Below are 25,478 nucleotides of genomic sequence, written 5' to 3'. Positions count from 1 at the left end.
GATTCAGAAGTTGTTGTTTAGTTTTGGTTCATTTCATTCCCCATTTCAGGAAATGATCTGAATATTAGAATTCACTGAAAGCATGGTATATACTATATAATATAATGATGCAGGCTGTGTAGAAGAAGGTTTTTTAAGATTCTGGACGTTTTGTATTCAGTTTCAGTAATTATGATGTCCATAGACATTTACACAGAGCGACTTACGATGGTGAATGTGAATAATTCTGTTGTTTTTCTAGATCACAGATAACAACTATCTGGCTTTTCTGGATAACTGGCATGTGGAGAATAAACCCAGCGTTCTCTTGTTTGACCAAGTCCCTGTTGTTCCCCTACTCTACAAGGTAATTAATGTATTCAAACTCAGATATGCACCATACCTAGCATGCCACTTGCAATCTATTTGCTTTGAAATCTCCTCTTTTACACCTACTTGTCTTCTTTAATTTAATATATTTATAATATATTATCCAGTTAACAGCGTTTGCCTTCAGAGACTATGTTCGTTTCGGCTATGTGGACCAGGGCGAAACGCACAACATTCGACTCCTGCGGCAGTTCAACATAAACACATACGCCCCCACCATGCTGCTGTTTAAGGAGAACACAGAAAAGCCAGTTGACATCATCCAGGTACATTATACATTATACAGTTTTAAAATTTTACATTAATGTTGCTATTTTTCTAGCACACCCCTTCTCCTACTTCAACTTTTGCTTTACCACCCGTATATCCCCTGCCCTTCCTCTCTCACAGGCCAGAGGGATGAAGCGGCAGATCATGGATGAATTTGTCTCCAACAACAAGTTCCTGCAGGTGCCACGACTCGTCAACCAGCAGCTGTTTGATGAGCTGTGTCCTGTCAAGCAGTTGCGCAGACGGAGGAAGTAAGACATTACATGAGAATGATTGTAGTCCCTCACTTAAATTGACCTCCTGTGTATCAGAGGAGCCTTCTGTCATGCCTGTTCTTTGCTTGTCCACTACTGCAAAATTGATGTAGAAGGGAAAGCAAAACCAGGGAAGCCTGACTTTGAATTCTAACATTTTATGACAAATGTAAGGGGTTAACTGAGCTGAATGGTTTGCAGGTACTGTGTGCTGCTGATCACAGGTGAGGACCAGACCTTTCTTCCGGGCAATAAGGCCTTCCTGGACTTCGCCTCAGCTAACGCAAAAGAGGTGCTGCGGTTTGCATACGTCTATCAGCGTCATCAGCAGCCTCTTTGTCAGGCGCTGCTTCACAACCAGGCTGCACTCTCACCTCAGGTCAGTGGCAGAGGCGCATGTGCTAACGGCTGTTCCAAACATACAGGGAAGCAAACCGAATTTTGTTATAAAGGTCAGAAATAAACATTTTTATGGCAAAAATTTCACATTCATAAAACACCTCTCTAAACAGGGTTGTGGAAAATTAACATTAAATAAAAGTACAATTTTTAGGTCTATTTGCATTAATCATGTGTTTGTCTTGTACACAAACTCACCAACATGTTCCTAAACTCATGAGTATGGTACAAATTAAGCTATCTGGAAAAAAAATTAGAATTTTCTATCCTCCACTCTAAACAAACTTTGAGGACAAAGTTCATTTGCTGATAAACCTTTTTTTATCCAGAACAAACCAAAATGGAGGTTGTATCAGATGAACACAAAATGTTCAGAAAGTGATATGTGTCAGATTACTGATATGTGCATTTTGAAAGGCTGCATAGCCTCAATTTGCAGTAAAAAAAAAAATGAAAAAGTGTCTTTCAACACCACTGACAGGTGGTGATTCTGGAGAGGCAGAGTCAGGCTGGTAAGTTCCTGTCCTGTATGAGTGGTGGCTGGAATGGCAGTGAAGAAGACAAGTACCGCTTACATGAACAGCTGGAGGACCTTCAGAAGAAGCCCAACTACCTCAATGACTCAGACGCCACTCTGCCAGAACTCAACAACGAGATGGCCCCTGTAAGAGAGACCACAGACTCGTACACGTCAGTCTGGTTGTGAAGTTTGAACTAGAGCATTTTGTGGATTAATCTCAGTTTTCTGTTTCATTTTCAACCTCCCACCAGATGTTTCTCATTCAGTGGATGAATGTTGCGTACGATTACGTCCTTCAAATATACGATGACCTTCTCTACTCAAACTGGTAAGACAACACTCATCCAGGAAGTCTGCAGCATTTAGTGCATAAAGCAAAAGACAGACATGGTGGTGTACTTTTACTGATATTTTTGATATGTATGAAAAGCTGAGTCATGTTTCTGCATCAAGATATTGTCATACCCACCTGGTGGGGGCTCTATAGGTACCTACTCAGTGTGTCCCATCACAATTGAGATGCACATGTAGGCTAAACAGGCTACATGGAGACTTCAAGGATCAAGGTTATTGGTTCAGTGGACTGCTGTGGTTTTTCTCCTACATGTTTCTGCTGCCAGCAGTATTTATTAATAGTGAAGATAACATGGAGCATGTTAAAGAGAGTTTAATCATGTGCTTTTCAGTAATGATGAACAAATTAGTATTTTGTGATCTAGCAAAGCTATTTCCAGAGATCACTTTGGGTATGCTGTATAATAAATGCACATCGCTTCCTGTTAGTAATAATGCAAAACACATCTTTTGTTGAGACAGTCTGTAAAATTGCAACATTTGTTCAGAAGTTGTGGACATGAATAATAATATTACGATTTTAATGTGTCTTTCCTCAAGGAGAGAGATGATGCCCATCCTGTCGCTGATTTTCTCGGCTCTCTTCATTCTTTTCGGCACCGTCATCATCCAGGCCTTCAGGTGAGAGAGGCATGGTCCTTTTTCAGTCTGACACGTTGTAACCATATACTTTAAACCTGCGGCACGGAACTTTTACATATAAATGAACATCCGTTACATTCAAGCCCTTGTCAAATTAGTTCACACAATGCTGATTAAGCCTGTCACTTCCAGGTAAATCTCTGTATTTTACAGTATACAGAGTTTTTAATCTGGTGTCAGGTTTGACATTCCCACCCTGGCCAGATGAATGGATACTGCACATGCTCTTATGGGCAGAGTGTGTGCACCAGAGTCTTCCGCAAGCTGAACCGGCTAACTTCCAGTTAGCTCTCTGCTAACTTGAATGGGGATAAAATAATTGAATCGTGCGGTTCTTCTAGACTTTCCAAATGTTATTAGACTGAATGGATCAAATCCCGATAGTGAAACGAGTCTTTTTCTGGGGGTTGTGTGACACTCAAAACAATTTATCCCCCGTTTTACAGCTGCAACAGAAGTGACGGAGTAGGCTACAGTGGAGTCCATAACATAAGCGCATCAACAGTGTTTGTAATTACTCTCACTGCCATAGGGGGGAGACAAAAGTCCTGCACTCCAGCTTTAATTAAAAATGTCTACAATGTAGAAATTTGTTCATCATATTTGTTTTCTAATTCTACATATATGATTGTTTCTAGTTTTGACTTTTGATTCTCTTTTCTGTGCTGTATTTACAGTGGGCCAGGTGAGAGCAAACCTGCAGCATAAAAGCCAAAGGAGAAACCGCAAACTCAGGAAGACGCATCAAGTAGAGCTTCTACCTCAGGGTAATGTAGTGACATGAAGCAAACACAAGATGGATACAGAATACTTTGACTAAAGGTCACAGCAGAACTACCAAAATCCCATTTCACATGGAAAATCTACTTTACTTATCAAGTTAGGGGAACTGGAAAGAAAGCAAGAACACCAAAGAACATTATCTTCACACCTGCTGCCTGAATTGTGTTTCTTAAAACTTATTTTGCAGTTGAATGTCTGTTTGTCTAACTGGCTGGACCATCATGGTTTCTTCTAACTTCTAACATGGTTTGTGAATGTGTAATAAAGTTTTGCAGCTGTAGAAATATTTTGTGCATGTGTGAAAAAGTTCAACAGAAGGTCATAACATATCATCACTAACAAGAGTACATTAAATTGAGCACATAAATAGACATTTTCATACATGAGACATGATCATATAAAAATTACAATATTGATAGCACATTACAATCATTCAGCATGTGTTGCGTATGTGTATGTGTGCACGTGTGTATGGTCCTTAATTCATGGCAGTGTATGTACATAATATTTATGGGTGTGTGTGACCATTTGCATGCATGTTCACCATGTCACATAAATGTTTCACAGACTTGCAATAAAAAAATTAACATGTTCCGAGTCTTTGCTTTAAAAAATGATTTGGTAGTAGTCTATTTTAATAGCTGGTATTACATGAAGAGTAAATTTTAATCAGTAACGCAACATGTAATGATGTTGTAATGATGTAATGAATTTAAAATGTAATTTTTAAATTATTATTATTGTTTAGAACCGTGTCAACGTTATAACCTTCATGGTGAGTGATGGGGACCTCTGCTGGTGACTTAATGCCACTCAACTAAAATAATATCTATATATCACACTAACTAGCTAACTTTAGCTTAATCTGATGCTACCGGCAACCAATTCATTCATAAAGTGCCCGCGGTTGCGTTCTGAGGCACAAACACACCCACACCTCTGCTCAACCCTGCAGCTGTACGCCGCACCGACTGATTTGGTCTGAATAGGGGCTAACACAAAAACGGCAGCCCCCTGTCCCGCCATGCCGGCTGTCCTGTTTACACACACAGTCGATCGGGCTCTGTGACTACCTCGGTAGCCGGCTTAGTGGCGAAGCAACTCCGCCCCCTACTCAATGTTTGTACTATTATACAGAACAGCGAGGCGGGGTACGGGCGCAGTATTCCCGCCTTGAACGGGCTGTGTGAAAGGGGCTATAGTTGGTTTGCCTTCAGTTTGAAAAGTTCTTGCCAGCGTTGACGCTGCTACTTTGGTAACGCTTGCGGACATTTGCAAACAAAAAGCTACATTACTGTTCAATTCTGGGAACATTAAGCAGCTTTCCTGAACATGAAAATATACATTTGGACTACTGCGTTGCCTTACAATAATAGCGAACTAACTACAAGCTAAATGCACATTACATCTAATGTTTACCGTTAATATTTAAAGCATCTTCAAGTACAATTAAATCCACTTAGGTTATGGAAGGGGGATGAACGCAATGGAAGAATCTGCTCTCTGATTGAACAGATTGCCACGCGTTTGTCCAATCGGATTCACATGTCAAACAGGGTCAAACTTCGTACTCATAACTTGCAATTTGTAGTTGTAACGTCGGTGTCGCACGCAAAGGTAGGGAATCTGTGTCGGTCCCTCCGACTTTCTGAAACCTCAGTGTTAAAAAAAATCCTGCACAAATTTTAATTACACACACACAAAATATTTCTACAGCTACAAAAACGTTTTACACGTGCAAATTATATATGTGCACAAATTTTTTCACACATGCACAAAATATTTCTACAGCTGCAAAATTTAATTACACCTAAACCATTTCACAAGCTCACAATATTTATGACTATTATTTGATTCCATACACTGTAAAAAAAAAAAAAAAAAAAAAAAAGGGAAAAAAAATAGAGGACTGAATCTATAATCTCTATAATCTCCACAGAAATAATAGTAATAATTCCTGCTTGTCATTGGTCCATACAGCCGTCCTCCCAAGAAGGACTTTGTGGAGGTGACAGAGCTGACAGACATCACGTACACCAGTAACCTGGTGAAGCTGAGGCCTGGCCACATCAATATCGTATTGGTGCTCACCAACGCCTCCAAGAATGCCCTGCTCAGGAAATTTGCTAAGGAGGTTTTCTCGTTCTCTGGGTAAGTTTCAGCAATGCACATGTTAGGAAATTAAAGGCCTTAATAAGAACTGTGCATCAGTATTGTGGAGGTTTTAATTAATAGTTTTAAAGTTTTATTTGTTGTTCAGAGCGTATTAATCTTTGTAATTTTGTGTCTAGTCACTTTAGTGATATTGTAATAACTTGCATTTAAATCACAGAACTAAGGCTAAATGATGGAGTTATATAAACATCATTTACTTAAGTATGTATCTGGTCCACTAAGATGATTGCATATTTTTCATTGAGCATTTGCTTGTTCTACCTATTAATCCCAAACCCCTCTGCCACTACAGGACTCAGACCCTCCACTTCTCCTTCCTCAACACTGATAAGCACCGCCACTGGCTCAACCTCTGACGTTGCGCAGAGCGAGGGCCATTCAGATGACGATGAGGAATCTTCAGACTACACCAGCCACGTCTATCATTTTTCCAAGCCAGTTTAGCTATTTTCAATTGGTCTCCACTTCAATCCGAAATGGTAAATCGTAAATGGTATTTGAAATAGGTGTGACCAGCCATTTTGCTGTGTTGTCAATGCAGAAAAAGCTAAACTTCCAACGTGTCTTCTTTGGAATGTAGTCAAAAAACTATTTATGAACAAAATCAAAACTATAGTGGAAGTTACTCATCAATAGTTAATCTTTCAATATGCGTTGTCATTTTGTCTGTATCTCTATCCTATGGTGTGCTGTTGGCATTTGAAATTGGCCAAAATTTCTGGTCCAGACAGCTGGTTCAAAGTGTAGATGTTTCTGAAGACTGACTGCCTGAAAGAAAAACAGTTTGCAGGCTGAATACTAATGTATTCATGTAAATAATTAGTTATACTCATTTATATCCACCCCAGACAGTGGGTAAAAATATTAATTAAAAAATAAATAAAGATAAACATATACATTTATTATCTATTTAACAGTATAATAATATAAACTGCATACAAAAATGTAAACTATACATGCTTATCATGCTTTATGTCATTGCAATGAACCATACTATGCAGCTACTGTATTGATGCAGCATGTGGTCTGTTTGCCAGCATGCTAAAACTCATATTTTGATTTCAAAAGAAACAATATTTGTAATTCAATTCATATTCTAACATATGTCTTAATTAAAACACTAATCACTTAAATTTTGATAACAATTGAGTATTTACCAAAAACAGTAGTAGTAGAAATATGCAAAAAATGTTATCTTCTGAGGGTACCAAAATCACCAGTTTTTTTGTAACTTCTTCTGGATCAGCAGGCACATGTCACACATGTGCTTTGATAACTCAGTATTGACAAATCTGATTGGCTTACAACAAAAAAGTGTAGTTTAAGTAACAAGCAGCTTCATTGGAAGAAACATCACTCAGCAAAAAATATATATATTTTTTTTCATTTGACTCAGAAGTTGCAAGTGGGCTTATATGGTAAGTGGGCTTAATAGGGACGTTTACCCTACGTTAGCTGGGTATTGTTCGTAACTAATGAATTAGTGATGTAGCTAAGTTAGGCCTGCCGTATTGTGATGGTTTCGTAAATGTTTTTTGCTTTTATTTCAGACCTGGTTTTCGTGTGTGCTCAGCAAAACAAGACAACATAGAGGAGTACCCGCAGTTGAAGGTATCTGACAATATCTGTCACTCAGTAACTTAGTATGAGGAATATCATTCATTACAATCGTTGTGTTAGCTTACAGTATTAGATCATTTAGCCTACGTATCACCCAGATGCTTTATTTTTCCTAATAATGTCATAGTCATTCTCCATAATAGTGACTGTGTTGATATGGTAGTTGATAGTGTTACAGTATCACTTTTCTTAAATATCAGATATCTAAGATATGGGTATGAGATATGTGAAGGCAGACAATTTTATTATGTTTTGGATTTTAATTAATAGTAGTTTGTTTCCTACTTGTAGGTTTTGGTTACCAAGTCAATTCAGGTACCATGTCTGCCATTATGAAGAGGTGGCTTCATTGGGAGACCACACTGGTTTTGATGCCACTGTGCGGGTGGATATCTGCACTGCTCAAACTAACATTGGGAGGTAAAGCCAATATTTTCACAATAACTGGTATAGTAAAACTCCCAACATTTTCAGTTTAAATTACACAATAAGGGAGAGACGCTTAATTTTATTTCAAGTGGCCAATCAGGCCACCAAGCCACTGAATTTGGTAGCCAGTGCAAGTAATGTCATGCCATAGTTAATGTTGATCCCTCTTATGTTTTATAGAAACAATCTCTTTGGACTTCTTACAACCCCTGAGGCTTACTCAGCCAGCATATCAGTCATTTAAGGGTAAGTAATAAACAATAGTGACATCAAAAATAGTAAAAAAAATGAGGAAATATATTTTATATCAAGATTCTGTTTTATCCAAACAGCACCTGTGGCCCTTGTCGTAATTTCCATACATTTTGTAAGAACTGAATAGTGGACTGCAGTAAAATTACTGATTAACAAAGTAGTTCTATTCAATTACTGTCCATCCCTGATAGCATGTGAGATACATAGAATGGATATATCTCTTTGTATCAATAAGAGCCACCCCTGAACCAAGTACTACACCTCAGGAGCAACAGCAACTGCAGGAATCTTGTTAGTTATGAACATTTCAACTGACCAGCAAACATGCACACACACACACACACACACTCCACAAACATTATATATACATGAGACATTTTATTTTGTGGATTTCAACTCTCACGGACTTCACTGTTACTTAATACGTGTTCTACATATGTAACACAAGAGTACAGTATTTTGTTGTATTATTCTCATAAAGCCTTAAACCTGTTACAGTAACCAACATGTCTGACTTATCAAGTCTCTAACTAGACTTTTCTCTGCCTCTCACCATTACATCAGAAAAGGGGCAGTTTTGAGAAATGTTAATAATTGATTTAATATTAGCATCTACTACTCTTCACAGGTGCACTGACAGAACAACAGGCCCATCCCTCCACAAGTGCCGCTGCTGACAGGCCACAAGAAGGTGAGTTGTGAATGTGCAAGTTTATGTTCACATGTGATTTGGTACTTTTGACAACAAAGATGTCTATTTAAACAGTAAGATTGTTTCAAATAACTTCTCCTATCTAGAACAAGCAGTTCATATGAAGGATGTGCAGCCTAGAAGCAGAGTTGTTCAAACCATCTGACTACCATACAGACAGACCATATTCTAGCACTCATAGCTTCAACAGAGAGCAACATGCATAATGGCAATTTTTACTTTTGAGGACTGTTCCTTTATGTACAATGCCAACTTAAAATTTAAAAATAAACATATCATTCAAACTTATTTCCTTCACACATTCAGGTGATATCTCTCTTGTGGAGGACATGATGGAGAATTTGAAAAGACGTGGCCAGGATCTCCTCTTCACTGCTGGGCTAGTGGCAATGGCTAAGCAGTATCACCTCCCGAAGACTAAACCCTCAAAACTAATGTCAGCCATTCACACTTTCGGGAAATCCAGCAGCCTGATCAGCAAAAGGGCTGCCACATTAAGGCAGGCTGCCAGATGTCAAGGCCTGATGATTGGCTGCCAGCCTACTGCTGTGGCACACAGGAAGTCAGGTTCTGGCTCAAAGAGGCATTTTTCAGCTGGGCGTCACAGCTTTAGTTCGTCAGTGGCTTTGAACACCACCCTTGCCAAAAAACACTGAGGAACTCTACCCCCTTTCCTTGGAGGCAGGATGTTGGGTTTCGACGCCACTTTATCCCTCTCACCCCTCTCTCAACGTCCTGCCTCTAAGGAGAGGAGTGAGAGGGGGTAGAGGAGCATTGAAAGTCAACTTTCACTCATATTAACAGCTTAAAAGTTTAAAAACTGAGTAAAATTGGTATTAACTGCAAAGTGCACAGTATGTTTGTAAAGGAGGATTGATTAGTTAGCTTAGTTACCTTTTGGCTTTTATATTTTTCTAAATTTTTGTGTCGTCTATTTGTCTATTTGTTTATTCGGCCACTATAGACTGAATAAAACAGAGGGAAATCACTGACAGACAAGGTCAGTTGAGGATAAGTAGGATAAACACAATTAATGCTAATTATAATTATTACAACCCCTCCCACTCTGCTTGTGGTCCCTTGTGTGTGTTTTTTCTTTTCCTGTGTAGGAGGCAGAGTGGCAGAGGTGTGTCAGGAGGATGACCTGAATCAACTCATCCTGATTGATATATAAGAGGGCTGGATATATCAGTCTGCTCTCTCTTTGCCACGCTGCTGCTGCTACTGCTGCTGCTGAGGCAGCCCTCTCTCACCTTTTCTCTATAGGCACCCGTTTTAGGTTTGGTTCAGTTATGCTGTCCTAGTTATCCTTATACCTTGTTTCACACTTTACAATACACACACACCCACATTCATAGCTCATGCACACTTACACCACTGACCATACTGACATCCATACCCCATATCTCATTAATCCTTAATTGCCATGTTAATTTACTTTGGTTTAATAAAATATCTTTTTGTTAAAACTTTATCATAGTGTGTCTCCAGTTTGTTGTGGCCAAAGAGCTAGGTCATGACAAAAATACTCAATCTTTATCATATATTAGATTGTGATAAGCATATATAGATATATAACAGTTTGAGTTTTTATTATAGCTAATTTACTGCATCTCTCTGTCAATAAGATTATTTTTTGTGAGAAAAAAAGTGTTAGTGGAGCTATCAAGTAAAAATAAATAAGAAGAGACTTGACGAACACCACGAGATAATTGAAAACGGGGTGAGGTACCATGTTTGAGTTTAATTGAAGCATTACCATTTGAGTAAAGCGTTTTGATAGATTTACAAAAACAGTCACCAAAACCAAATTTGTAAAGTGACTGATAAATAAATTAGTGTTCCGGGGAATCAAATGCCTTATAAAAATCCAAAACAGGATAACTCCATTTTCATTAATAAATTAAGAATAATCCAATAAATAGAAAAACAATCCAATATTGTTTGCAATATGCCTGTTTGACATAAAACCAGATTGTGATTCGTCAATTATAGTTGCTAAGGATTTCTTAATTCTATTAGCAAGAATAAGCCAGTACTTTGTAGTTATTATTGAGTAAACAGATAGGGCGCCAGTTGTCTATCAAATGCAAATCTTTTTTGGGTTTTGGAATGAGGGTAATAAGGCCTTGTGTTAGTGTAGGTGGTAATACTCCAAGTTCAATACTTTCAGAAAAGACATTAAAAAGAAAGGATGCCAGTTCATTAGAAAATGTCATAAAATTCTGTAGTGAGTCCGTCATTGCCCGGATATTTGTTGTTTTTAAGGCTTAGAATAGCATCCAGAACTTCATCATGAGTTATTTTGCTGTCACAAAGTGCTTTATAATCTTAAGAAATTACTTTGCAGTTTTTAATGGAGTTTAGAAGTTGAGATGGTTTTTCTTCTAAAAAAAAATTGTAGTATAAACTTTGCTGTAAAATTCATACTGAACAAAAGGAAGCTATCATTTTGTGATCATTAACAAGTTTACCATTCATTTTCAAAGCATCTATGGATATTTTTTTCAGTTTGGATTCCTCTAAACAAAAGAAATAATATGAGTTTTGCTCACTTCCTCCAATGGTTTCATTTAAACTGCATCCATGGGAAAAACGATAGACGCACCCGGCTACATCCCACGTCCTGGCCCTCAGTGGCTACTAGAAATGCTTTTGCCTTATTAGACCCACTCCAGGTCCAGTTCCAGCTTCCAGTCTCGATCCCGCTCCCATTCCAGGGAGGACGGACCAACCCCAAGAGAGGCTCCAGCAGGGCCACCAGCATAGAAGTCCACCACAAGCGTGACAGGCTTGGATTGTGGATAGAGAGGCTAATGGAGAGTGATGGATATATGTTGTGTGAAACACTTTTTTTAATTTGTATTATTAGACATGAATCTTGTTAATTTATTATTTTCAGTTACTTCATCATTTATTTTGAAAATCGTAACCGGAAGCTGTATTTCCTTGTAGACATGACTGACGGTTTGTTAATGCCCAGCATTAGCTAGACAAATAATGGCCTCATCATTGTAGTAAAATAGCAGTATGTCGTCTATATCTAAACTTACCATTCTTTAAGTCAACAGAGCCGATAATGTATGCTCTTAGCTTATCATATATATCCGTTATATAGCTTTATAGTATTACTTTACCGGGCAGCTCGGTAGCTAACTAGCATAAATTCCTTTTAACGTTGGACGAAGACAAGCGATGACGGTTAGAAGAAGCAGTCGACATCCTCGGACATGTCCAGCTCTGCTCGCCATCTTCTTGCTCATTTTGAGTGAGCATTTGGTGAAAACAGCTTCTGAATATGACCCTTATAAAATCCTGGGTGTCAGCAGGAGTGCCAGTCAAGCAGAAATCAAAAGGGCATACAAGAACCTTGCCAAAGAGTGGTGAGTGACTGACATCAAAAGTCCCACAGCTAGGCCATCACGTATCAGCTGTGGCAGATCAACATCATTTAGTTGCAGTACACGTTTGACACCCGAACAATTGCTTGTTATAACGTATCCCATCTCAAGCTGGTCTAATGTAGACTATTTAACAGATAACCCCATTTTTTAAAACCCTGCATGACCCAGCGCTGATGTGTGGTGTCCTATATGGGCTTTTTCAGGCATCCAGATAAGAACAAGGACCCAAACGCTGAGGACATGTTCATCAAAGTCTCAAAGTCATATGAGGTGGGTGAAATGCACTCAGGCACACACAGTGCTCTGCATCACAACATATCATGTAGTACTGTAGCTCCAGCTGATGCCACTCACTTTCTATATGACAGTCAGTTTCACTTTCTTCATCATGGTCTCTCAGTGATTATTATAACATTTGATTAATAGCACTGTCCTCTCACCTTTTATTCTCTCTGGCATGCAGATTTTGTCTAATGAGGAGCGAAGATCCAACTTTGACCGCTATGGACAGATGGATGAAAACCAGCCCTTCGGCCAGTCACAGCATCATGGTTTCCGCAGCTTCCACAACAGCTTCTACTTTGATGAGTCTTTTTTCCATTTCCCCAGGTACACCAAGTTCAGATGTGTAGTCTATCACTTATATACTTAGTTAGACAATACTTAGAATGAGAAAACACTGATGAGAGTCTCTTTTATTTTGTCAGAATCCCTAGGTTGAAGGGAATTGTCCCAGTGTTACATGTTTGTGAAGACACTATTGGTAGAGGTGTACATCATTAGCATGATTATTATGTTTTGGATTTCTGCCTGTCAGTCAGATAAAATAAGACATTTAAAGACACCTGATTGAGCTCTGCTAACCTAAGAGTGGAACTTGTCTTTTTGAAACATTTTACTAAATGGTTACTTAAAAAAAGATTGATTGGTAATAATCATTGGTAACCTTGATGTGCTATGTTATGTGCTATCTTAATAAAAGGAGAGAAAATTTGTTAGTTTTCTAAAACTAACATGTTAGTAGAATTGTCTTTTATAAGTTGTTTTGAGAGAAGGAGCATGATGTAGAACCAGAGAACAAATTGGAGTTATAGGTCTTAAGTCTTAAAAACGCTCACTGTCTGGTTCCGACCTTCCTCCAGGTCCAGGGACTTTGCAGACAGCAAGTACCTGCTTCACCATGCACAGTTTAACAGTGACGTCCTTCCAGACAGCCACAAGAGGCCATACCTAATCAAAGTGACCTCTGAGTGGTGCTTTGCATGCATCCACATTGAGCCTGTGTGGAAGGAGACGGTGCAGGAGCTGGAGCCACTGGGTAAGGCTGCTGTCACTACACTCCCATCACTCTGCCCCTCCCCCCGCCCACACTTCCCACAAGGAATGATGCTTTTCCTAAAAGGAATGGCTTACAAATAGCGGGCCATTTCTTTTAATTATTTGTAAGGGTTTATTTGTTCTTCTTGGTTCCCTGGAACAGAGAGTGAAGCCGTTGGGAGGCATTCAGCTCTATGTAACTATTGTCTGGCACTGGAGATGAATTTAAAGTTAATTTTGCTAATTAGCAGTGTTCCCAGTGCCCTTCAGACTAAGGCTGATGTTTAGTCTATAATAGCTAAGTGGCGGGCAACTGGAAATATATCTTGTATACTAATGTAACCCATTGCTTTACTATGCTAAAGACACCAGTCATAAGCTGTGGGATTTGGATTCTGTATCTATAAAAATTGACGTTTTTAGATTTTAACCAGATATATCCTGAAGCTCAGTACATAAAGCTAAAAAATACTCTAGTTGAGTTGTAGCTTTTGCTTTAAACAGCATGTATCCTCATAATGTTTCCATAATGGGGTAACAAGCTGAATGTCACACCTTATGAAGTGTTAGCAAACAGTTGCCTATTTACACATGCAGCTGACATGAACAGCATCACCATTCATTTGCAATCGTGTTTCTGATGACTTGGCAAATGTAAGTCACCCTGCAGTTGAGAAATGTTCACTCTCCTAACTCTGTTTTCGTCTTCACTAACTCCCGAGAAAGCCATTTTGATGCTTACTTGCTGAATTCCCCCCCATATTCAACAACTAGTTGCTAACTTTGTCTGCCATTTGATGGCAGGCAGGTAGCTAAGAGTCTGATTATGCTGCATGCTGCAGCTGGAAATGAGGTTGAGGAGAGCAGTGAGAGTGAACCAAAACTGTAACGGTGTGAGCCTTAAAATCAAAACAATGAGCAGAAAGATGCTGAAAATTCTATATTGACAAATGCAGCTTTTGCCTAACTCAGATGCAAAGTGTTTAACAAAATATCCCTTTAAAATTTAACAAAACTTGTTTCAAAGCCTTTCTTTTTGGTTGTCTCAAAGCCAGCTATGGCTTGTTTTCTCTGTCACTGTCACACATAATTTATGAACCTGATCCATTAGGCAGTCCCTCACTAATTTCAAAGACTGATAAAAAATCCCACAGCATGGAGTGATTCTTTCCAGAGATTTTCTCTTGTCCCAGAGCTGCACAGTGGTTATTTGCTGAACTAAATAAATGATCTTAAGATAGAATAGTTATTTGTGTAATATTTTACGGGTACAGTAGCATGTTTCCCTTTTTACTTCTACACCAGGTGTGGGCATTGGCATTGTGGACCTGGGTTATGAGCGTCGTCTGGCCAACCAGCTGGGAGCTCACCGCGCTCCTTCCATCATCGGGCTGGTGAACGGCAGAGTGACCTTCTTCCATCAGGCCGTGGTACGAGAGCACCTGCGACAGTTCATTGAAGACCTGCTGCCCCAGAGGCTGGTGGAAAAGGTAACAACGTAAATGTAGTATGACTGCATGTGTGCAGTCTTTTCATTAATTTTAAGTCGGATACTCTCAATGGAATTTATGTAAACCCGATCAGTGATTATTTTTAACCATATAAAGAAAATCCAGGCTTGATTTAAGTTTACAAATATATATATAATATGTATGATTCAGAAGTTGTTGTTTAGTTTTGGTTCATTTCATTCCCCATTTCAGGAAATGATCTGAATATTAGAATTTACTGAAAGCATGGTATATACTATATAATATAATGATGAATGCTGTGTAGAAGAAGGTTTTTTAAGATTCTGGACGTTTTGTATTCAGTTTCAGTAATTATGATGTCCATAGACATTTACACGGAGCGACTTATGATGGTGAATGTGAATAATTCTGTTGTTTTTCTAGATCACAGATAACAACTATCTGGCTTTTCTGGATAACTGGCATGTGGAGAATAAACCCAGCGTTCTCTTGTTTGACCAAGTCCCTGTTGTTCCCCTACTCTACAAGGTAATTAATGTATTCAAACTCAGATATGCACCATACCAAGCATGCCACTTGCAATCTATTTGCTTTGAAATTTCCTCTTTTACACCTACTTGTCTTCTTTAATTTAATATATTTATAATATATTATCCAGTTAACAGCGTTTGCCTTCAGAGACTATGTTCGTTTCGGCTATGTGGACCAGGGCGAAACGCACAACATTCGGCTCCTGCAGCAGTTCAACATAAACACATACGCCCCCACCATGCTGCTGTTTAAGGAGGACACAGAAAAGCCAGTTGACATCATCCAGGTACATTATACATTATACAATTTTAAAATTTTACATTAATGTTGCTATTTTTCTAGCACACCCCTTCTCCTACTTCAACTTTTGCTTTACCACCCGTATATCCCCTGCCCTTCCTCTCTCACAGGCCAGAGGGATGAAGCGGCAGATCATGGATGAATTTGTCTCCAACAACAAGTTCCTGCAGGTGCCACGACTCGTCAACCAGCAGCTGTTTGATGAGCTGTGTCCTGTCAAGCAGTTCCACAGACGGAGGAAGTAAGACATTACATGAGAATGATTGTAGTCCCTCACTTAAATTGACCTCCTGTGTATCAGAGGAGCCTTCTGTCATGCCTGTTCTTTGCTTGTCCACTCCTGCAAAATTGATGTAGAAGGGAAAGCAAAACCAGGGAAGCCTGACTTTGAATTCTAACATTTTATGACAAATGTAAGGGGTTAACTGAGCTGAATGGTTTGCAGGTACTGTGTGCTGCTGATCACAGGTGAGGACCAGACCTTTCTTCCGGGCAATAAGGCCTTCCTGGACTTCGCCTCAGCTAACGCAAAAGAGGTGCTGCGGTTTGCATACGTCTATCAGCGTCATCAGCAGCCTCTTTGTCAGGCGCTGCTTCACAACCAGGCTGCACTCTCACCTCAGGTCAGTGGCAGAGGCGCATGTGCTAACGGCTGTTCCAAACATACAGGGAAGCAAACCGAATTTTGTTATAAAGGTCACAAATAAACATTTTTATGGCAAAAATTTCACATTCATAAAACACCTCTCTAAACAGGGTTGTGGAAAATTAACATTAAATAAAAGTACAATTTTTAGTTCTATTTGCATTAATCATGTGTTTGTCTTGTACACAAACTCACCAACATATTCCTAAAATCATGAGTATGGTACAAATTAAGCTATCTGGGAAAAAAAATAGAATTTTCTATCCTCCACTCTAAACAAACTTTGAGGACAAAGTTCATTTGCTGATAAACCTTTTTTTATCCAGAACAAACCAAAATGGAGGTTGTATCAGATGAACACAAAATGTTCAGAAAGTGATATGTGTCAGATTACTGATATGTGCATTCTGAAAGGCTGCATAGCCTCAATTTGCAGTAAAAAAAAATGAAAAAGTGTTTTTCAACACCACTGACAGGTGGTGATTCTGGAGAGGCGGAGTCAGGCTGGTAAGGTCCTGTACCGCTCTATGAGTGGTGGCTGGAATGGCAGTGAAGAAGACAAGTACCGCTTACATGAACAGCTGGAGCTACTTCAGAAAGATCCCACCTACCTGAGCTCAGACGCCACTCTGCCAGAACTCAACAACGAGATGGCCCCTGTAAGAGAGACCACAGACTCGTACACGTCAGTCTGACTGTGAAGTTTGAACTAGAGCATTTTGTGGATTAATCTCAGTTTTCTGTTTCATTTTTGACCTCCCACCAGATGTTTCTCATTCAGTGGATGAATGCTGCGTACGATTACATCCTTCAAATATACGATGACCTTCTCTACTCAAACTGGTAAGACAACACTCATCCAGGAAGTCTGCAGCATTTAGTGCAAAAAAGCGAAAGACAGACATGGTGGTGTACTTTTACTGATATTTTTGATATGTATGAAAAGCTGAGTCATGTTTCTGCATCAAGATATTGTCATACCCACCTGGTGGGGGCTCTGTAGGTACCTACTCAGTGTGTCCCATCACAATTGAGATGCACATGTAGGCTAAACAGGCTACATGGAGACTTCAAGGATCAAGGTTATTGGTTCAGTGGGCTGCTGTGGTTTTTCTCCTACATGTTTCTGCTGCCAGCAGTATTTATTAATAGTGAAGATAACATGGAGCATGTTAAAGAGAGTTTAATCATGTGCTTTTCAGTAATGATGAACAAATTAGTATTTTGTGATCTAGCAAAGCTATTTCCAGAGATCACTTTGGGTATGCTGTATAATAAATGCACATCGCTTCCTGTTAGTAATAATGCAAAACACATCTTTTGTTGAGACAGTCTGTAAAATTGTAACATTTGTTAGGGCACATAACTTTTTATTTAATCTTTTCACTGTCTAATGTGTTCCCAGTTGTTTAGAAGTCGTGGACATGAACAATAATATTACGATTTTAATGTGTCTTTCCTCAAGGAGAGAGATGATGCCCATCCTGTCGCTGATTTTCTCGGCTCTCTTCATTCTTTTCGGCACCGTCATCATCCAGGCCTTCAGGTGAGAGAGGCATGGTCCTTTTTCAGTCTGACACGTTGTAACCATATACTTTAAACCTGCAGCACGGAACTTTTACATATAAATGAACATCCGTTACATTCAAGCCCTTGTCAAATTAGTTCACACAATGCTGATTAAGCCTGTCACTTCCAGGTAAATCTCTGTATTTTACAGTATACAGAGTTTTTAATCTGGTGTCAGGTTTGACATTCCCACCCTGGCCAGATGAATGGATACTGCACATGCTCTTATGGGCAGAGTGTGTGCACCAGAGTCTTCCGCAAGCTGAACCGGCTAACTTCCAGTTAGCTCTCTGCTAACTTGAATGGGGATAAAATAATTGAATCGAGTGGCTCTTCTAGACTTTCCAAATGTTATTGGACTGAATGAATCAAATCCCGATAGTGAAACGAGTCTTTTTTTGGGGGGTTGTGTGACACTCAAAACAATTCATCTACTGTTTTACAGCTGCAACAGAAGTGACGGAGTAGGCTACAGCAGAGTCCATAACATAAGCGCATCAACAGTGTTTGTAATTACTCTCACTGCCATAGGGGGGAGACAAAAGTCCTGCACTCCAGCTTTAATTAAAAATGTCTACAATGTAGAGATTTATTCATCTTATTTGTTTTCTAATTCTACGTATATGATTGTTTCTAGTTTTGACTTTTGATTCTCTTTTCTGTGGTGTATTTTCAGCGAGCCAGGTGAGAGCAAACCCCGGGCGTCAAAGCCAAAGGAAAAACCGCAAACTCAGGAAGAAGCATCAAGTAGAGCTTCTACCTCAGGGTAATGTAGTGACATGAAGCAAACACAAGATGGATACAGAATACTTTCAATAAAGGTCACAGCAGAACCACCAAAATCCCATTTCACATGGAAAATCTGCTTTACTCATCAAGTTAGGGGAATTGGAAAGAAAGCAAGAACACCAAAGAACATTATCTTCACAGCTGCTGCATGAATAGTGTTCATTGAATTACTGTTTGTGTACATTTGCCAGGGATTTTCCAGGATCAGTAGAGTAAAGAAGAAATAATTGTAATAATTCCCGCTTGTCATTGGTCCATACAGCCGTCCTCCCAAGAAGGACTTTGTGGAGGTGACAGAGCTGACAGACATCACGTACACTAGTAACCTGGTGAAGCTGAGGCCTGGCCATATCAATGTCGTACTGGTGCTCACCAACGCCTCCAAGAATGCCCTGCTCAGGAAATTTGCCAAGGAGGTTTTCTCGTTCTCTGGGTAAGTCTCAGCAATGCACATGTTAGGAAATTAAAGGCCTTAATAAGAACTGTGCATCAGTATTGTGGAGGTTTTAATTAATAGTTTTAAGTTTTGTTTGTTGTTCAGAGCTTGTTAATCTTTGTAATTTTGTGTCTATTCGCTTTAGTGATATTGTAATAACTTGCATTTAAATCACAGAACTAAGGCTAAATAATGGAGTTATTATAAACATCATTTACTAAGTATTATTATTATTATTAAGTATGTATCTGGTCCACTAAGATGCCCTGATTGCATATTTTTCATTGAGCATTTGCTCGTTCTACCTATTAATCCCAAACCCCTCTGCCACTACAGGACTCAGACCCTCCACTTCTCCTTCCTCAACGCTGATAAGCACCGCCACTGGATGCCGTCACTCCTTCGCTCAACCTCTGACGTTGCGCAGAGCGAGGGCCATTCAGATGACGATGAGGAGTCTTCAGACTACACTGGCCACGTCCTGGCCCTCAATGGCTACAAGAAATACTTTTGCCTCTTTAGACCCGTCTTCACAGGGGATGATCCCAGCGACGCCTCTTCCTCATCCGAGACTTCGTTCTCCTCTGACAGCAGGAGAAAGTCCCGCTCCAGGTCCAGGTCCAGCTCCCACTCTCGATCTCGCTCCCATTCCAGGGAGGACGGGTCCGCAGCCAAGAGAGGCTCCAGCAGGGCCACTAGCATAGAAGTCCACCATAAGCTTGACAGGCTTGGACTGTGGATGGAGAGGCTAATGGAGGGTACCCTACTTAGATTGCAGGTCCCTGCCTGGCCCTCTCTCGGTGAAGCTGCTAACAACTCTTCCACAGAGAGCTGAGGTCAAAGTAAGAACTGTGTACGATTGGTAGCTATTACACTACATGGTCTTGCCTCCTGATTAAGTTCTTTAGCAAGAAAACTGCAGTTAGTTCTCTTTGGCACAGGTAGGTTTCTGCACTGAACTGTTGCAACCTGTTTACAGATTGTCTCATTTTATCTTTTAGATAGCGTGGTCACATGAAAATTGATGGCTTCAAGTAGTGTGCTGCCAGTAACCTGATGAATGAACCTAATGAATCTGTGTGCATGTTAAATATCTGAGATGAACACTTATTGAGGCAAAGGCAAAGTCTGAGCTGCATGACGCCGCTTCATGAATGTGCCGAGACAGAAGGAGGAAAACAGCAAAGACAGATGAAGTTTCTCCTGATGCACATACACACTCTGTGCTCTGATTGCAGGGCAAGTAAATCTTTACTTTTTACACACATGTGACTGCTGGGGTGTTTTCACAGCCAACAGACATGACATGATAGTACAAACATTAGCTGTAGTTAGTGTGTGTGTGTGGAGTAATTCCCTGTATGTGTGTGCTGCAGCTCAACACCGGTACTTGTGTTAATTCCCTCACTCTCGTCTTAACGATTATGAAATGAACTCATGCAACTCGAGATAAGCGCACATTTTCTTGCTCAACTTTAGCAGACACGTCATCAAAGTCATTTGAACCACTTGGAGCCTCTGAAATAGTTTAGAGCCTGAACACATCTTTACACTTGACAGTCTTCTATCATTGAGTTTGACCATCATCATTGTTTCCTTCTGTTGGAGAATTCTGCTTTATGTCATCAGATCTCCACATGGGCTTTCTTTGGAAGCAGGTTAATAAGAATAAAGGCTAGAAAACTGAGCTTTTTGCACTGAATCTATAGATAAATTATGTTATTTTAAGGACCTTTCTTTACAGTTAGATCTGACACTACTTTTTTAAAATTCCAGGCTTAAAGGCATACAGAATTTCACAGCATGGTAAGCAGCAATAATAGACTTATTTCATATACAGTAATAAAACTCACATTTCAGAACATTTTTAAAGGATTAATGAATAAAGAGGGTTCTCCCTAATGTTTTCCAGTGCAGCTCAGACCAAGTTGCCATGTATTTGCTGCTGTTTTGTTTTAGGGAATTTTGAACTGTGATGACATGAAATATCATTTTGGGTAAATGGGACCTAGAATGTTGAAATCTGCCTTTTTTTGTTTTGTGGTTGCTTCTTTTTTTGGGGGCATATTTCACATATTTTTAAGTTCTTGTCATTATTGTCTGAATCAGGGAGAAACGATACATCCACCATGTCGTACTTGCCCTTTTAAGCCCTTAAACCACTGTAAATATTAATGCATGGAATAAGTAGACCTAAAATCTCTAATAAATGTATAGTGAATTTGCACTGGCAACTTAAATGTTTCACCTACTCTGTTTTGTCCTTCGTCTGTAATTGAATCATTTCCTGCTCAACAAATAATATTTGCAGTACACTGTAATAATGATTTTTTTTATGGCATTTGAACTTCATTTATATCCATATCCAACTGTAAGAGATGAAACATTTGGAAAGAATCTCCTTTTAAAACAGTTTATTTATTAAAATGTGTGACCTGCTTGGATATTTGTCATTTCCATTCTTTAAACTAATACATATTTTTAACTACAACAATACAGCATTCAATATGTTAATGCAAATGAATAGATCACTAAGGTACAATGAATTTTCCAGCTAATAGTATGGGCATTATCTTGATGTCTTATTAATATTAAAGTAGACGTAAAGTAAGGTTAAATGTGACATTTTTTCCAATCAGCAGATAATACAACAAACATTTGCCATAAAACAAACTACTGCTAAACACAATGTTCAGCACGTGCATTAAGCACAGTACTTGACAAGTTCAAATTATGGTATTAACACTTGTGTGTTTTTTGAACTAGAATACAGGTTCAGCACTAATTATGGCACGTTCTTCATGGACAAATCATCAGGGCCGAACGAGACTGGCAACAACTCGTTCACAGTCTTCTTCTGGTAGGTGCCGTCAGGCTTTGACAGGTATACGTCCCAACATAATCCAAACTGTGAGGGGATAAAAAAGAAAATATAACAAATAGCTAAATCCTCTTCTAAAAACATTCCTTCTCATTGCTTGTGTGTGGCCATGACAAATCTGAAGACTGTTATTAAGAAACTAGCATGTGATATTCATTACTCACACAAGTGCTGGTGGGTGTAATTAAACATTTACCACCAGTTTCTCGGAAACCAAACCTCCAACTTAAAACTACATTGGTCTAAAACTGTATTAGTTTAGAAGTTTATTATTATATAAACATTACAGAATGAAAAGCTACACCAAGCCAGAATACCTCTCTCATGAACTGCCTGCAGCCACCACACGGGGAGATGAACTGGTCATTCAAGTCACTGCAAAGACAATATGAAAATAATGTAGCAGAGAAACAATATCTGCAGTTTGATTTTGAAACAAACTAAATGTGCAATAGTTCATAAAGATAAAAAAAAGAGGTCTGTCTTTTAAAATAGGATATGAATAGTGATTATGTGGCTGGAGGTGTACATCAGGAGAAATCTCTTAATGTTGAACACGAAGACCTTGTAGCCTCTGTTGAGTGTTTTAGACTGATGTCGTTGTAATTATATTGTAGATTTTCTCATTCTTATGGAAAATTTTCTGTTTTCACAACATGTCTTCACCCTGTGTTATATTTGGCAAACTTTTGATGAACAGATCGAAGCAAAAACATGAGCAAAAATGGTTTCAGTTTTCAGTTTTCCTATGAGTCCATTTTTTCTGTCTGGTGATGTGCAAACGGAAACCACAAAGAGTCATGGTTTGTTAATACAGGAATTATGACTGTGACAGGGTGGGGCAGACAGGTCTGGCATCTTACAAGAAAAACAGAACTAACCTGGCAATGGCAATGGCCTTGAAACTTCTGTAGCCTTCTGACACTGCCTTCGAAATAGCGTTCCTCTCAGCACAGATCCCCAGGTTGTAACACGCATTCTCCACATTGCAACCTGCCCAGTGTTGAAGAAAATACACTCAGTCCTTGTTCAAAGTTTGCTGTGGTGGAAGTGGTTTAATAGCATTCCGGAAATGCGGTGAGCTTACTGACACAGAGCTGGTCTGATACAGTAGACTGACCCAGGGCAGAAGAAATGGAGAGACTTTATACAGTAAAGATCAAAGCACAAAATGGTGAACAAAAGCTATAGTAAGGATCAAAGTAGTGACCAACAATTGGTGAACCAAAGATAGGAGGGGGGGGCATTTACATACAAGATCAAGGTTTGCCAGGTTCAAGTCGGGAGGGGTCAGATCAGTAGAGGTCAGGAGGGTGACCAACAAATGGTAACAAGAGATAGGAGGGGAGGGCATTTACATACAAGATCCAGGTTTTCCAGGGGAAAGTCGGGAGGGGTCAGATCAGTAGAGGTCAGGAGGTGGAAAGGACACAAAATTGGCATATGTTTGATCGAAGAGTTGTCTCAGACGTCATTTGATTATCAAGTCTCCAAACCAAATGTGTGTTCTCTATTGATGATTAAGTCTGCTCCTAAAAGGTATTCTTCTTCACCAGGAAACATTTATTTATAGTCAACGGCTCTTTGTAGTGCATTTGCTACCGTAAAATTAAATCATCACATTAGAAAAATGATCATATTTGATTTAAAAAATTGATTTAGAATAAAGATTATATCTGAAAAAAGAAAAGAGGCCTTTTCACCACGACAGAAGTTGTCTATTTACTCCTCTCCTGGTCAAACAGTTACTAAACGGGTCTTTGTACTTGCAGCTATTTGCCAGGCATTTGGCCCCCACACATTTCTTCTGAGGGACACGTGACTCGCTAAACTTTGTAGATTCCAGCAACACGGAGAGGAAAGTTATGTCTTTGCCTAAAAATAGAGAATGATTTGACGTCCCTGGCATTGTGTACAGTGCCAGTGATGCAACGAGAAAAGTATTTTTTCCGATCTCAAACAGTCTTGCCGCTTGTTTAAGAAGAACCAAAGTGTCAGTAACAGTTGAGCTTAGTTAATAAACTGTTCTGTAATCAATCCAAACATTAATCTTTTAAATTAGAGGGAGACATAACTACTATTTAATACCATCTCTCTGTTTTTCTATGAGTATATCAAGAGCAGAGTTATTATTGCATATGTGTCATCAAGACATGAACATTATTTATAAGCTAAATTAGCCACAGCTTGTCCAACTGATCTGTTTGTGACTGTCAGGCATCATTTTATTACAAAAATCCTGTCAGCAGCAGCCTGAGCAGCACACAGACACACAGACAGGTGAGCTGCAGCCTCTCAGGTGAACTCTGATGTCATAGTGAAAGATCCAGCCATGAGGTCAGGAGTTGAATGAAAAATAATACAAATAGAGGTTTTTGAGATGATTTAAAGATTTGAGCATCACTGTGGCTCTGTCATGAAACTCTTGAGTTGGGTCGCCTAAATACACAAACTGAAAGAAGGACAGGATCTCAGGTGAGGTTTGAAAACCTTCCAGCAGCGAGTTACAGAGCAGCACATTACCTACAGGTTTCTATACATTTATTTTATTATGACAGTCTATGATATGTTATTTTTAAATATTAATTTTGGTCTCAGATTTATAGTTAAGTAGTTTATTGGTTCAAAAAAAAGTAGAAGTCAGGAAAAAAAGGAAAAATAAGTCCAAAAAATAAGGCATGTCAACAAATCCAGTAAACAGTAAACACACAAGAGTCAGGCTCTTTATGTGTGTATAACTATATACTGTTATACACATATATATACTGATCATTGTCCTCTTACTTTAAAAAAATCTAAAATATCAGATTACAGTCAATTCTGTTACTTCCCCCGCATCTCAGATTATCTCAAATGATAACCTGTTCTTGTCAGTGACATGACAAGAACAGGCTTGTCATGTCACTGGTTATTTGTTGCTGCTGTTAGTGAACAATTTAATTAACTTTTACAGCACTTCTTTTTGGATTTACATGACTCTTTCAAGTCTAATTGCTGATGATGACAAACAACTTGATATAGTAGTTTGCATAAGAATTTAAAGAATTTAGAAAAAGCATATTAAGTAAAACTTGATTTCCTGTTCACCCTAAACCAAATTTTAAACCTCACACCAAATATTTACTCTAACCCAGACCCTAACAGTCTGTGGGTTAAGTCTCACATGAGCCTTACCTGTAAACATGTGGTCATCGAGGGTCAGGAGAGCAGCTCCCACTCTGAATTTGCTGTAGGGGCAGTAGGCTTGCTCCTTTGCATGCTGGGACTGGTTGATCAGCTTTTTAACTGTTTCCTGGGGGTCATTAAAATGCATCACCTTTCCACTGGTCTGCACTTTATCCATATTTGCGC

The 25,478-nt window shown here is 39.2% G+C and overlaps 3 protein-coding genes across 6 annotated transcripts in view; 2 read left to right on the top strand and 1 right to left on the bottom strand.

The window, feature by feature from the left end:
- dnajc16l (DnaJ (Hsp40) homolog, subfamily C, member 16 like) overlaps nt 1-21,690 on the top strand; it is a 24,637-nt gene extending 2,947 nt beyond the window's left edge. The window contains exons 1-16 of one of the 3 annotated variants that reach the window (XM_042405709.1): nt 11,673-12,165; nt 12,390-12,456; nt 12,650-12,795; nt 13,329-13,504; nt 14,809-14,993; nt 15,399-15,503; nt 15,634-15,792; nt 15,917-16,047; nt 16,252-16,429; nt 16,929-17,111; nt 17,219-17,295; nt 17,918-17,998; nt 18,698-18,787; nt 19,073-19,243; nt 19,583-20,088; nt 20,248-21,690. In XM_042405709.1, the coding sequence (XP_042261643.1) occupies nt 11,978-12,165; nt 12,390-12,456; nt 12,650-12,795; nt 13,329-13,504; nt 14,809-14,993; nt 15,399-15,503; nt 15,634-15,792; nt 15,917-16,047; nt 16,252-16,429; nt 16,929-17,111; nt 17,219-17,295; nt 17,918-17,998; nt 18,698-18,787; nt 19,073-19,243; nt 19,583-20,081 (2,436 nt within the window). In that variant the 5' untranslated portion in view covers nt 11,673-11,977 and the 3' untranslated portion in view covers nt 20,082-20,088; nt 20,248-21,690. Of the gene's footprint in view, nt 1-11,672; nt 12,166-12,389; nt 12,457-12,649; nt 12,796-13,328; nt 13,505-14,808; nt 14,994-15,398; nt 15,504-15,633; nt 15,793-15,916; nt 16,048-16,251; nt 16,430-16,928; nt 17,112-17,218; nt 17,296-17,917; nt 17,999-18,697; nt 18,788-19,072; nt 19,244-19,582 lie in introns of those variants that run through there. The other 2 variants (XM_042405710.1, XM_042405708.1) reach the window with 2 other exon arrangements.
- On the top strand, nt 5,576-10,256 carry LOC121893730. Of its 2 annotated transcripts, none has more exons than XM_042405712.1 (7): nt 5,576-5,742; nt 6,059-6,245; nt 7,317-7,377; nt 7,678-7,806; nt 7,996-8,061; nt 8,699-8,761; nt 9,089-10,256. In XM_042405712.1, exons 2-7 carry the CDS (start codon nt 6,243-6,245, stop codon nt 9,436-9,438), a joined length of 672 nt encoding a protein of 223 aa, XP_042261646.1. In that variant the 5' UTR covers nt 5,576-5,742; nt 6,059-6,242; the 3' UTR covers nt 9,439-10,256. The 2 variants fall into 2 exon arrangements, with proteins under 2 accessions (XP_042261646.1, XP_042261645.1); XM_042405711.1 differs by having other exon boundaries at nt 7,660-7,806.
- On the bottom strand, nt 21,678-25,478 carry LOC121893731 (cytidine deaminase-like). The gene is made up of 4 exons (XM_042405713.1): nt 25,302-25,478; nt 23,009-23,120; nt 22,445-22,502; nt 21,678-22,154 (listed from the first exon to the last, which is right to left on the bottom strand). The coding sequence occupies exons 1-4, from the start codon at nt 25,468-25,470 to the stop codon at nt 22,032-22,034; spliced, it is 462 nt and encodes a 153-aa protein (XP_042261647.1). The 5' UTR covers nt 25,471-25,478; the 3' UTR covers nt 21,678-22,031.

This window comes from Thunnus maccoyii, chromosome 3, assembly GCF_910596095.1.
Source record: "Thunnus maccoyii chromosome 3, fThuMac1.1, whole genome shotgun sequence".
In the NCBI taxonomy this organism is placed as follows: Eukaryota; Metazoa; Chordata; class Actinopteri; order Scombriformes; family Scombridae; genus Thunnus; species Thunnus maccoyii.
This window is presented reverse-complemented; position numbering and strand designations above follow the sequence as displayed.

Bases quoted from the DNA above. Each gene is read 5' to 3' on its own strand.
- LOC121893731 (XM_042405713.1), bottom strand. From the start codon at position 25,470: ATGGATAAAGTGCAGACCAGTGGAAAGGTGATGCATTTTAATGACCCC. The intron at 22,503-23,008 runs GTTAGTTCTGTT...TTGTCTTTGCAG, and splicing joins AAGGCCATTGCCATTGCCAG to TGACTTGAATGACCAGTTCA. The intron at 22,155-22,444 runs GTATTCTGGCTT...ATCCCCTCACAG, and splicing joins GCAGGCAGTTCATGAGAGAG to TTTGGATTATGTTGGGACGT.
- LOC121893730 (XM_042405711.1), top strand. The intron at 8,062-8,698 runs GTAAGTAATAAA...TACTCTTCACAG, and splicing joins AGCATATCAGTCATTTAAGG to GTGCACTGACAGAACAACAG. The intron at 8,762-9,088 runs GTGAGTTGTGAA...TCACACATTCAG, and splicing joins TGCTGACAGGCCACAAGAAG to GTGATATCTCTCTTGTGGAG.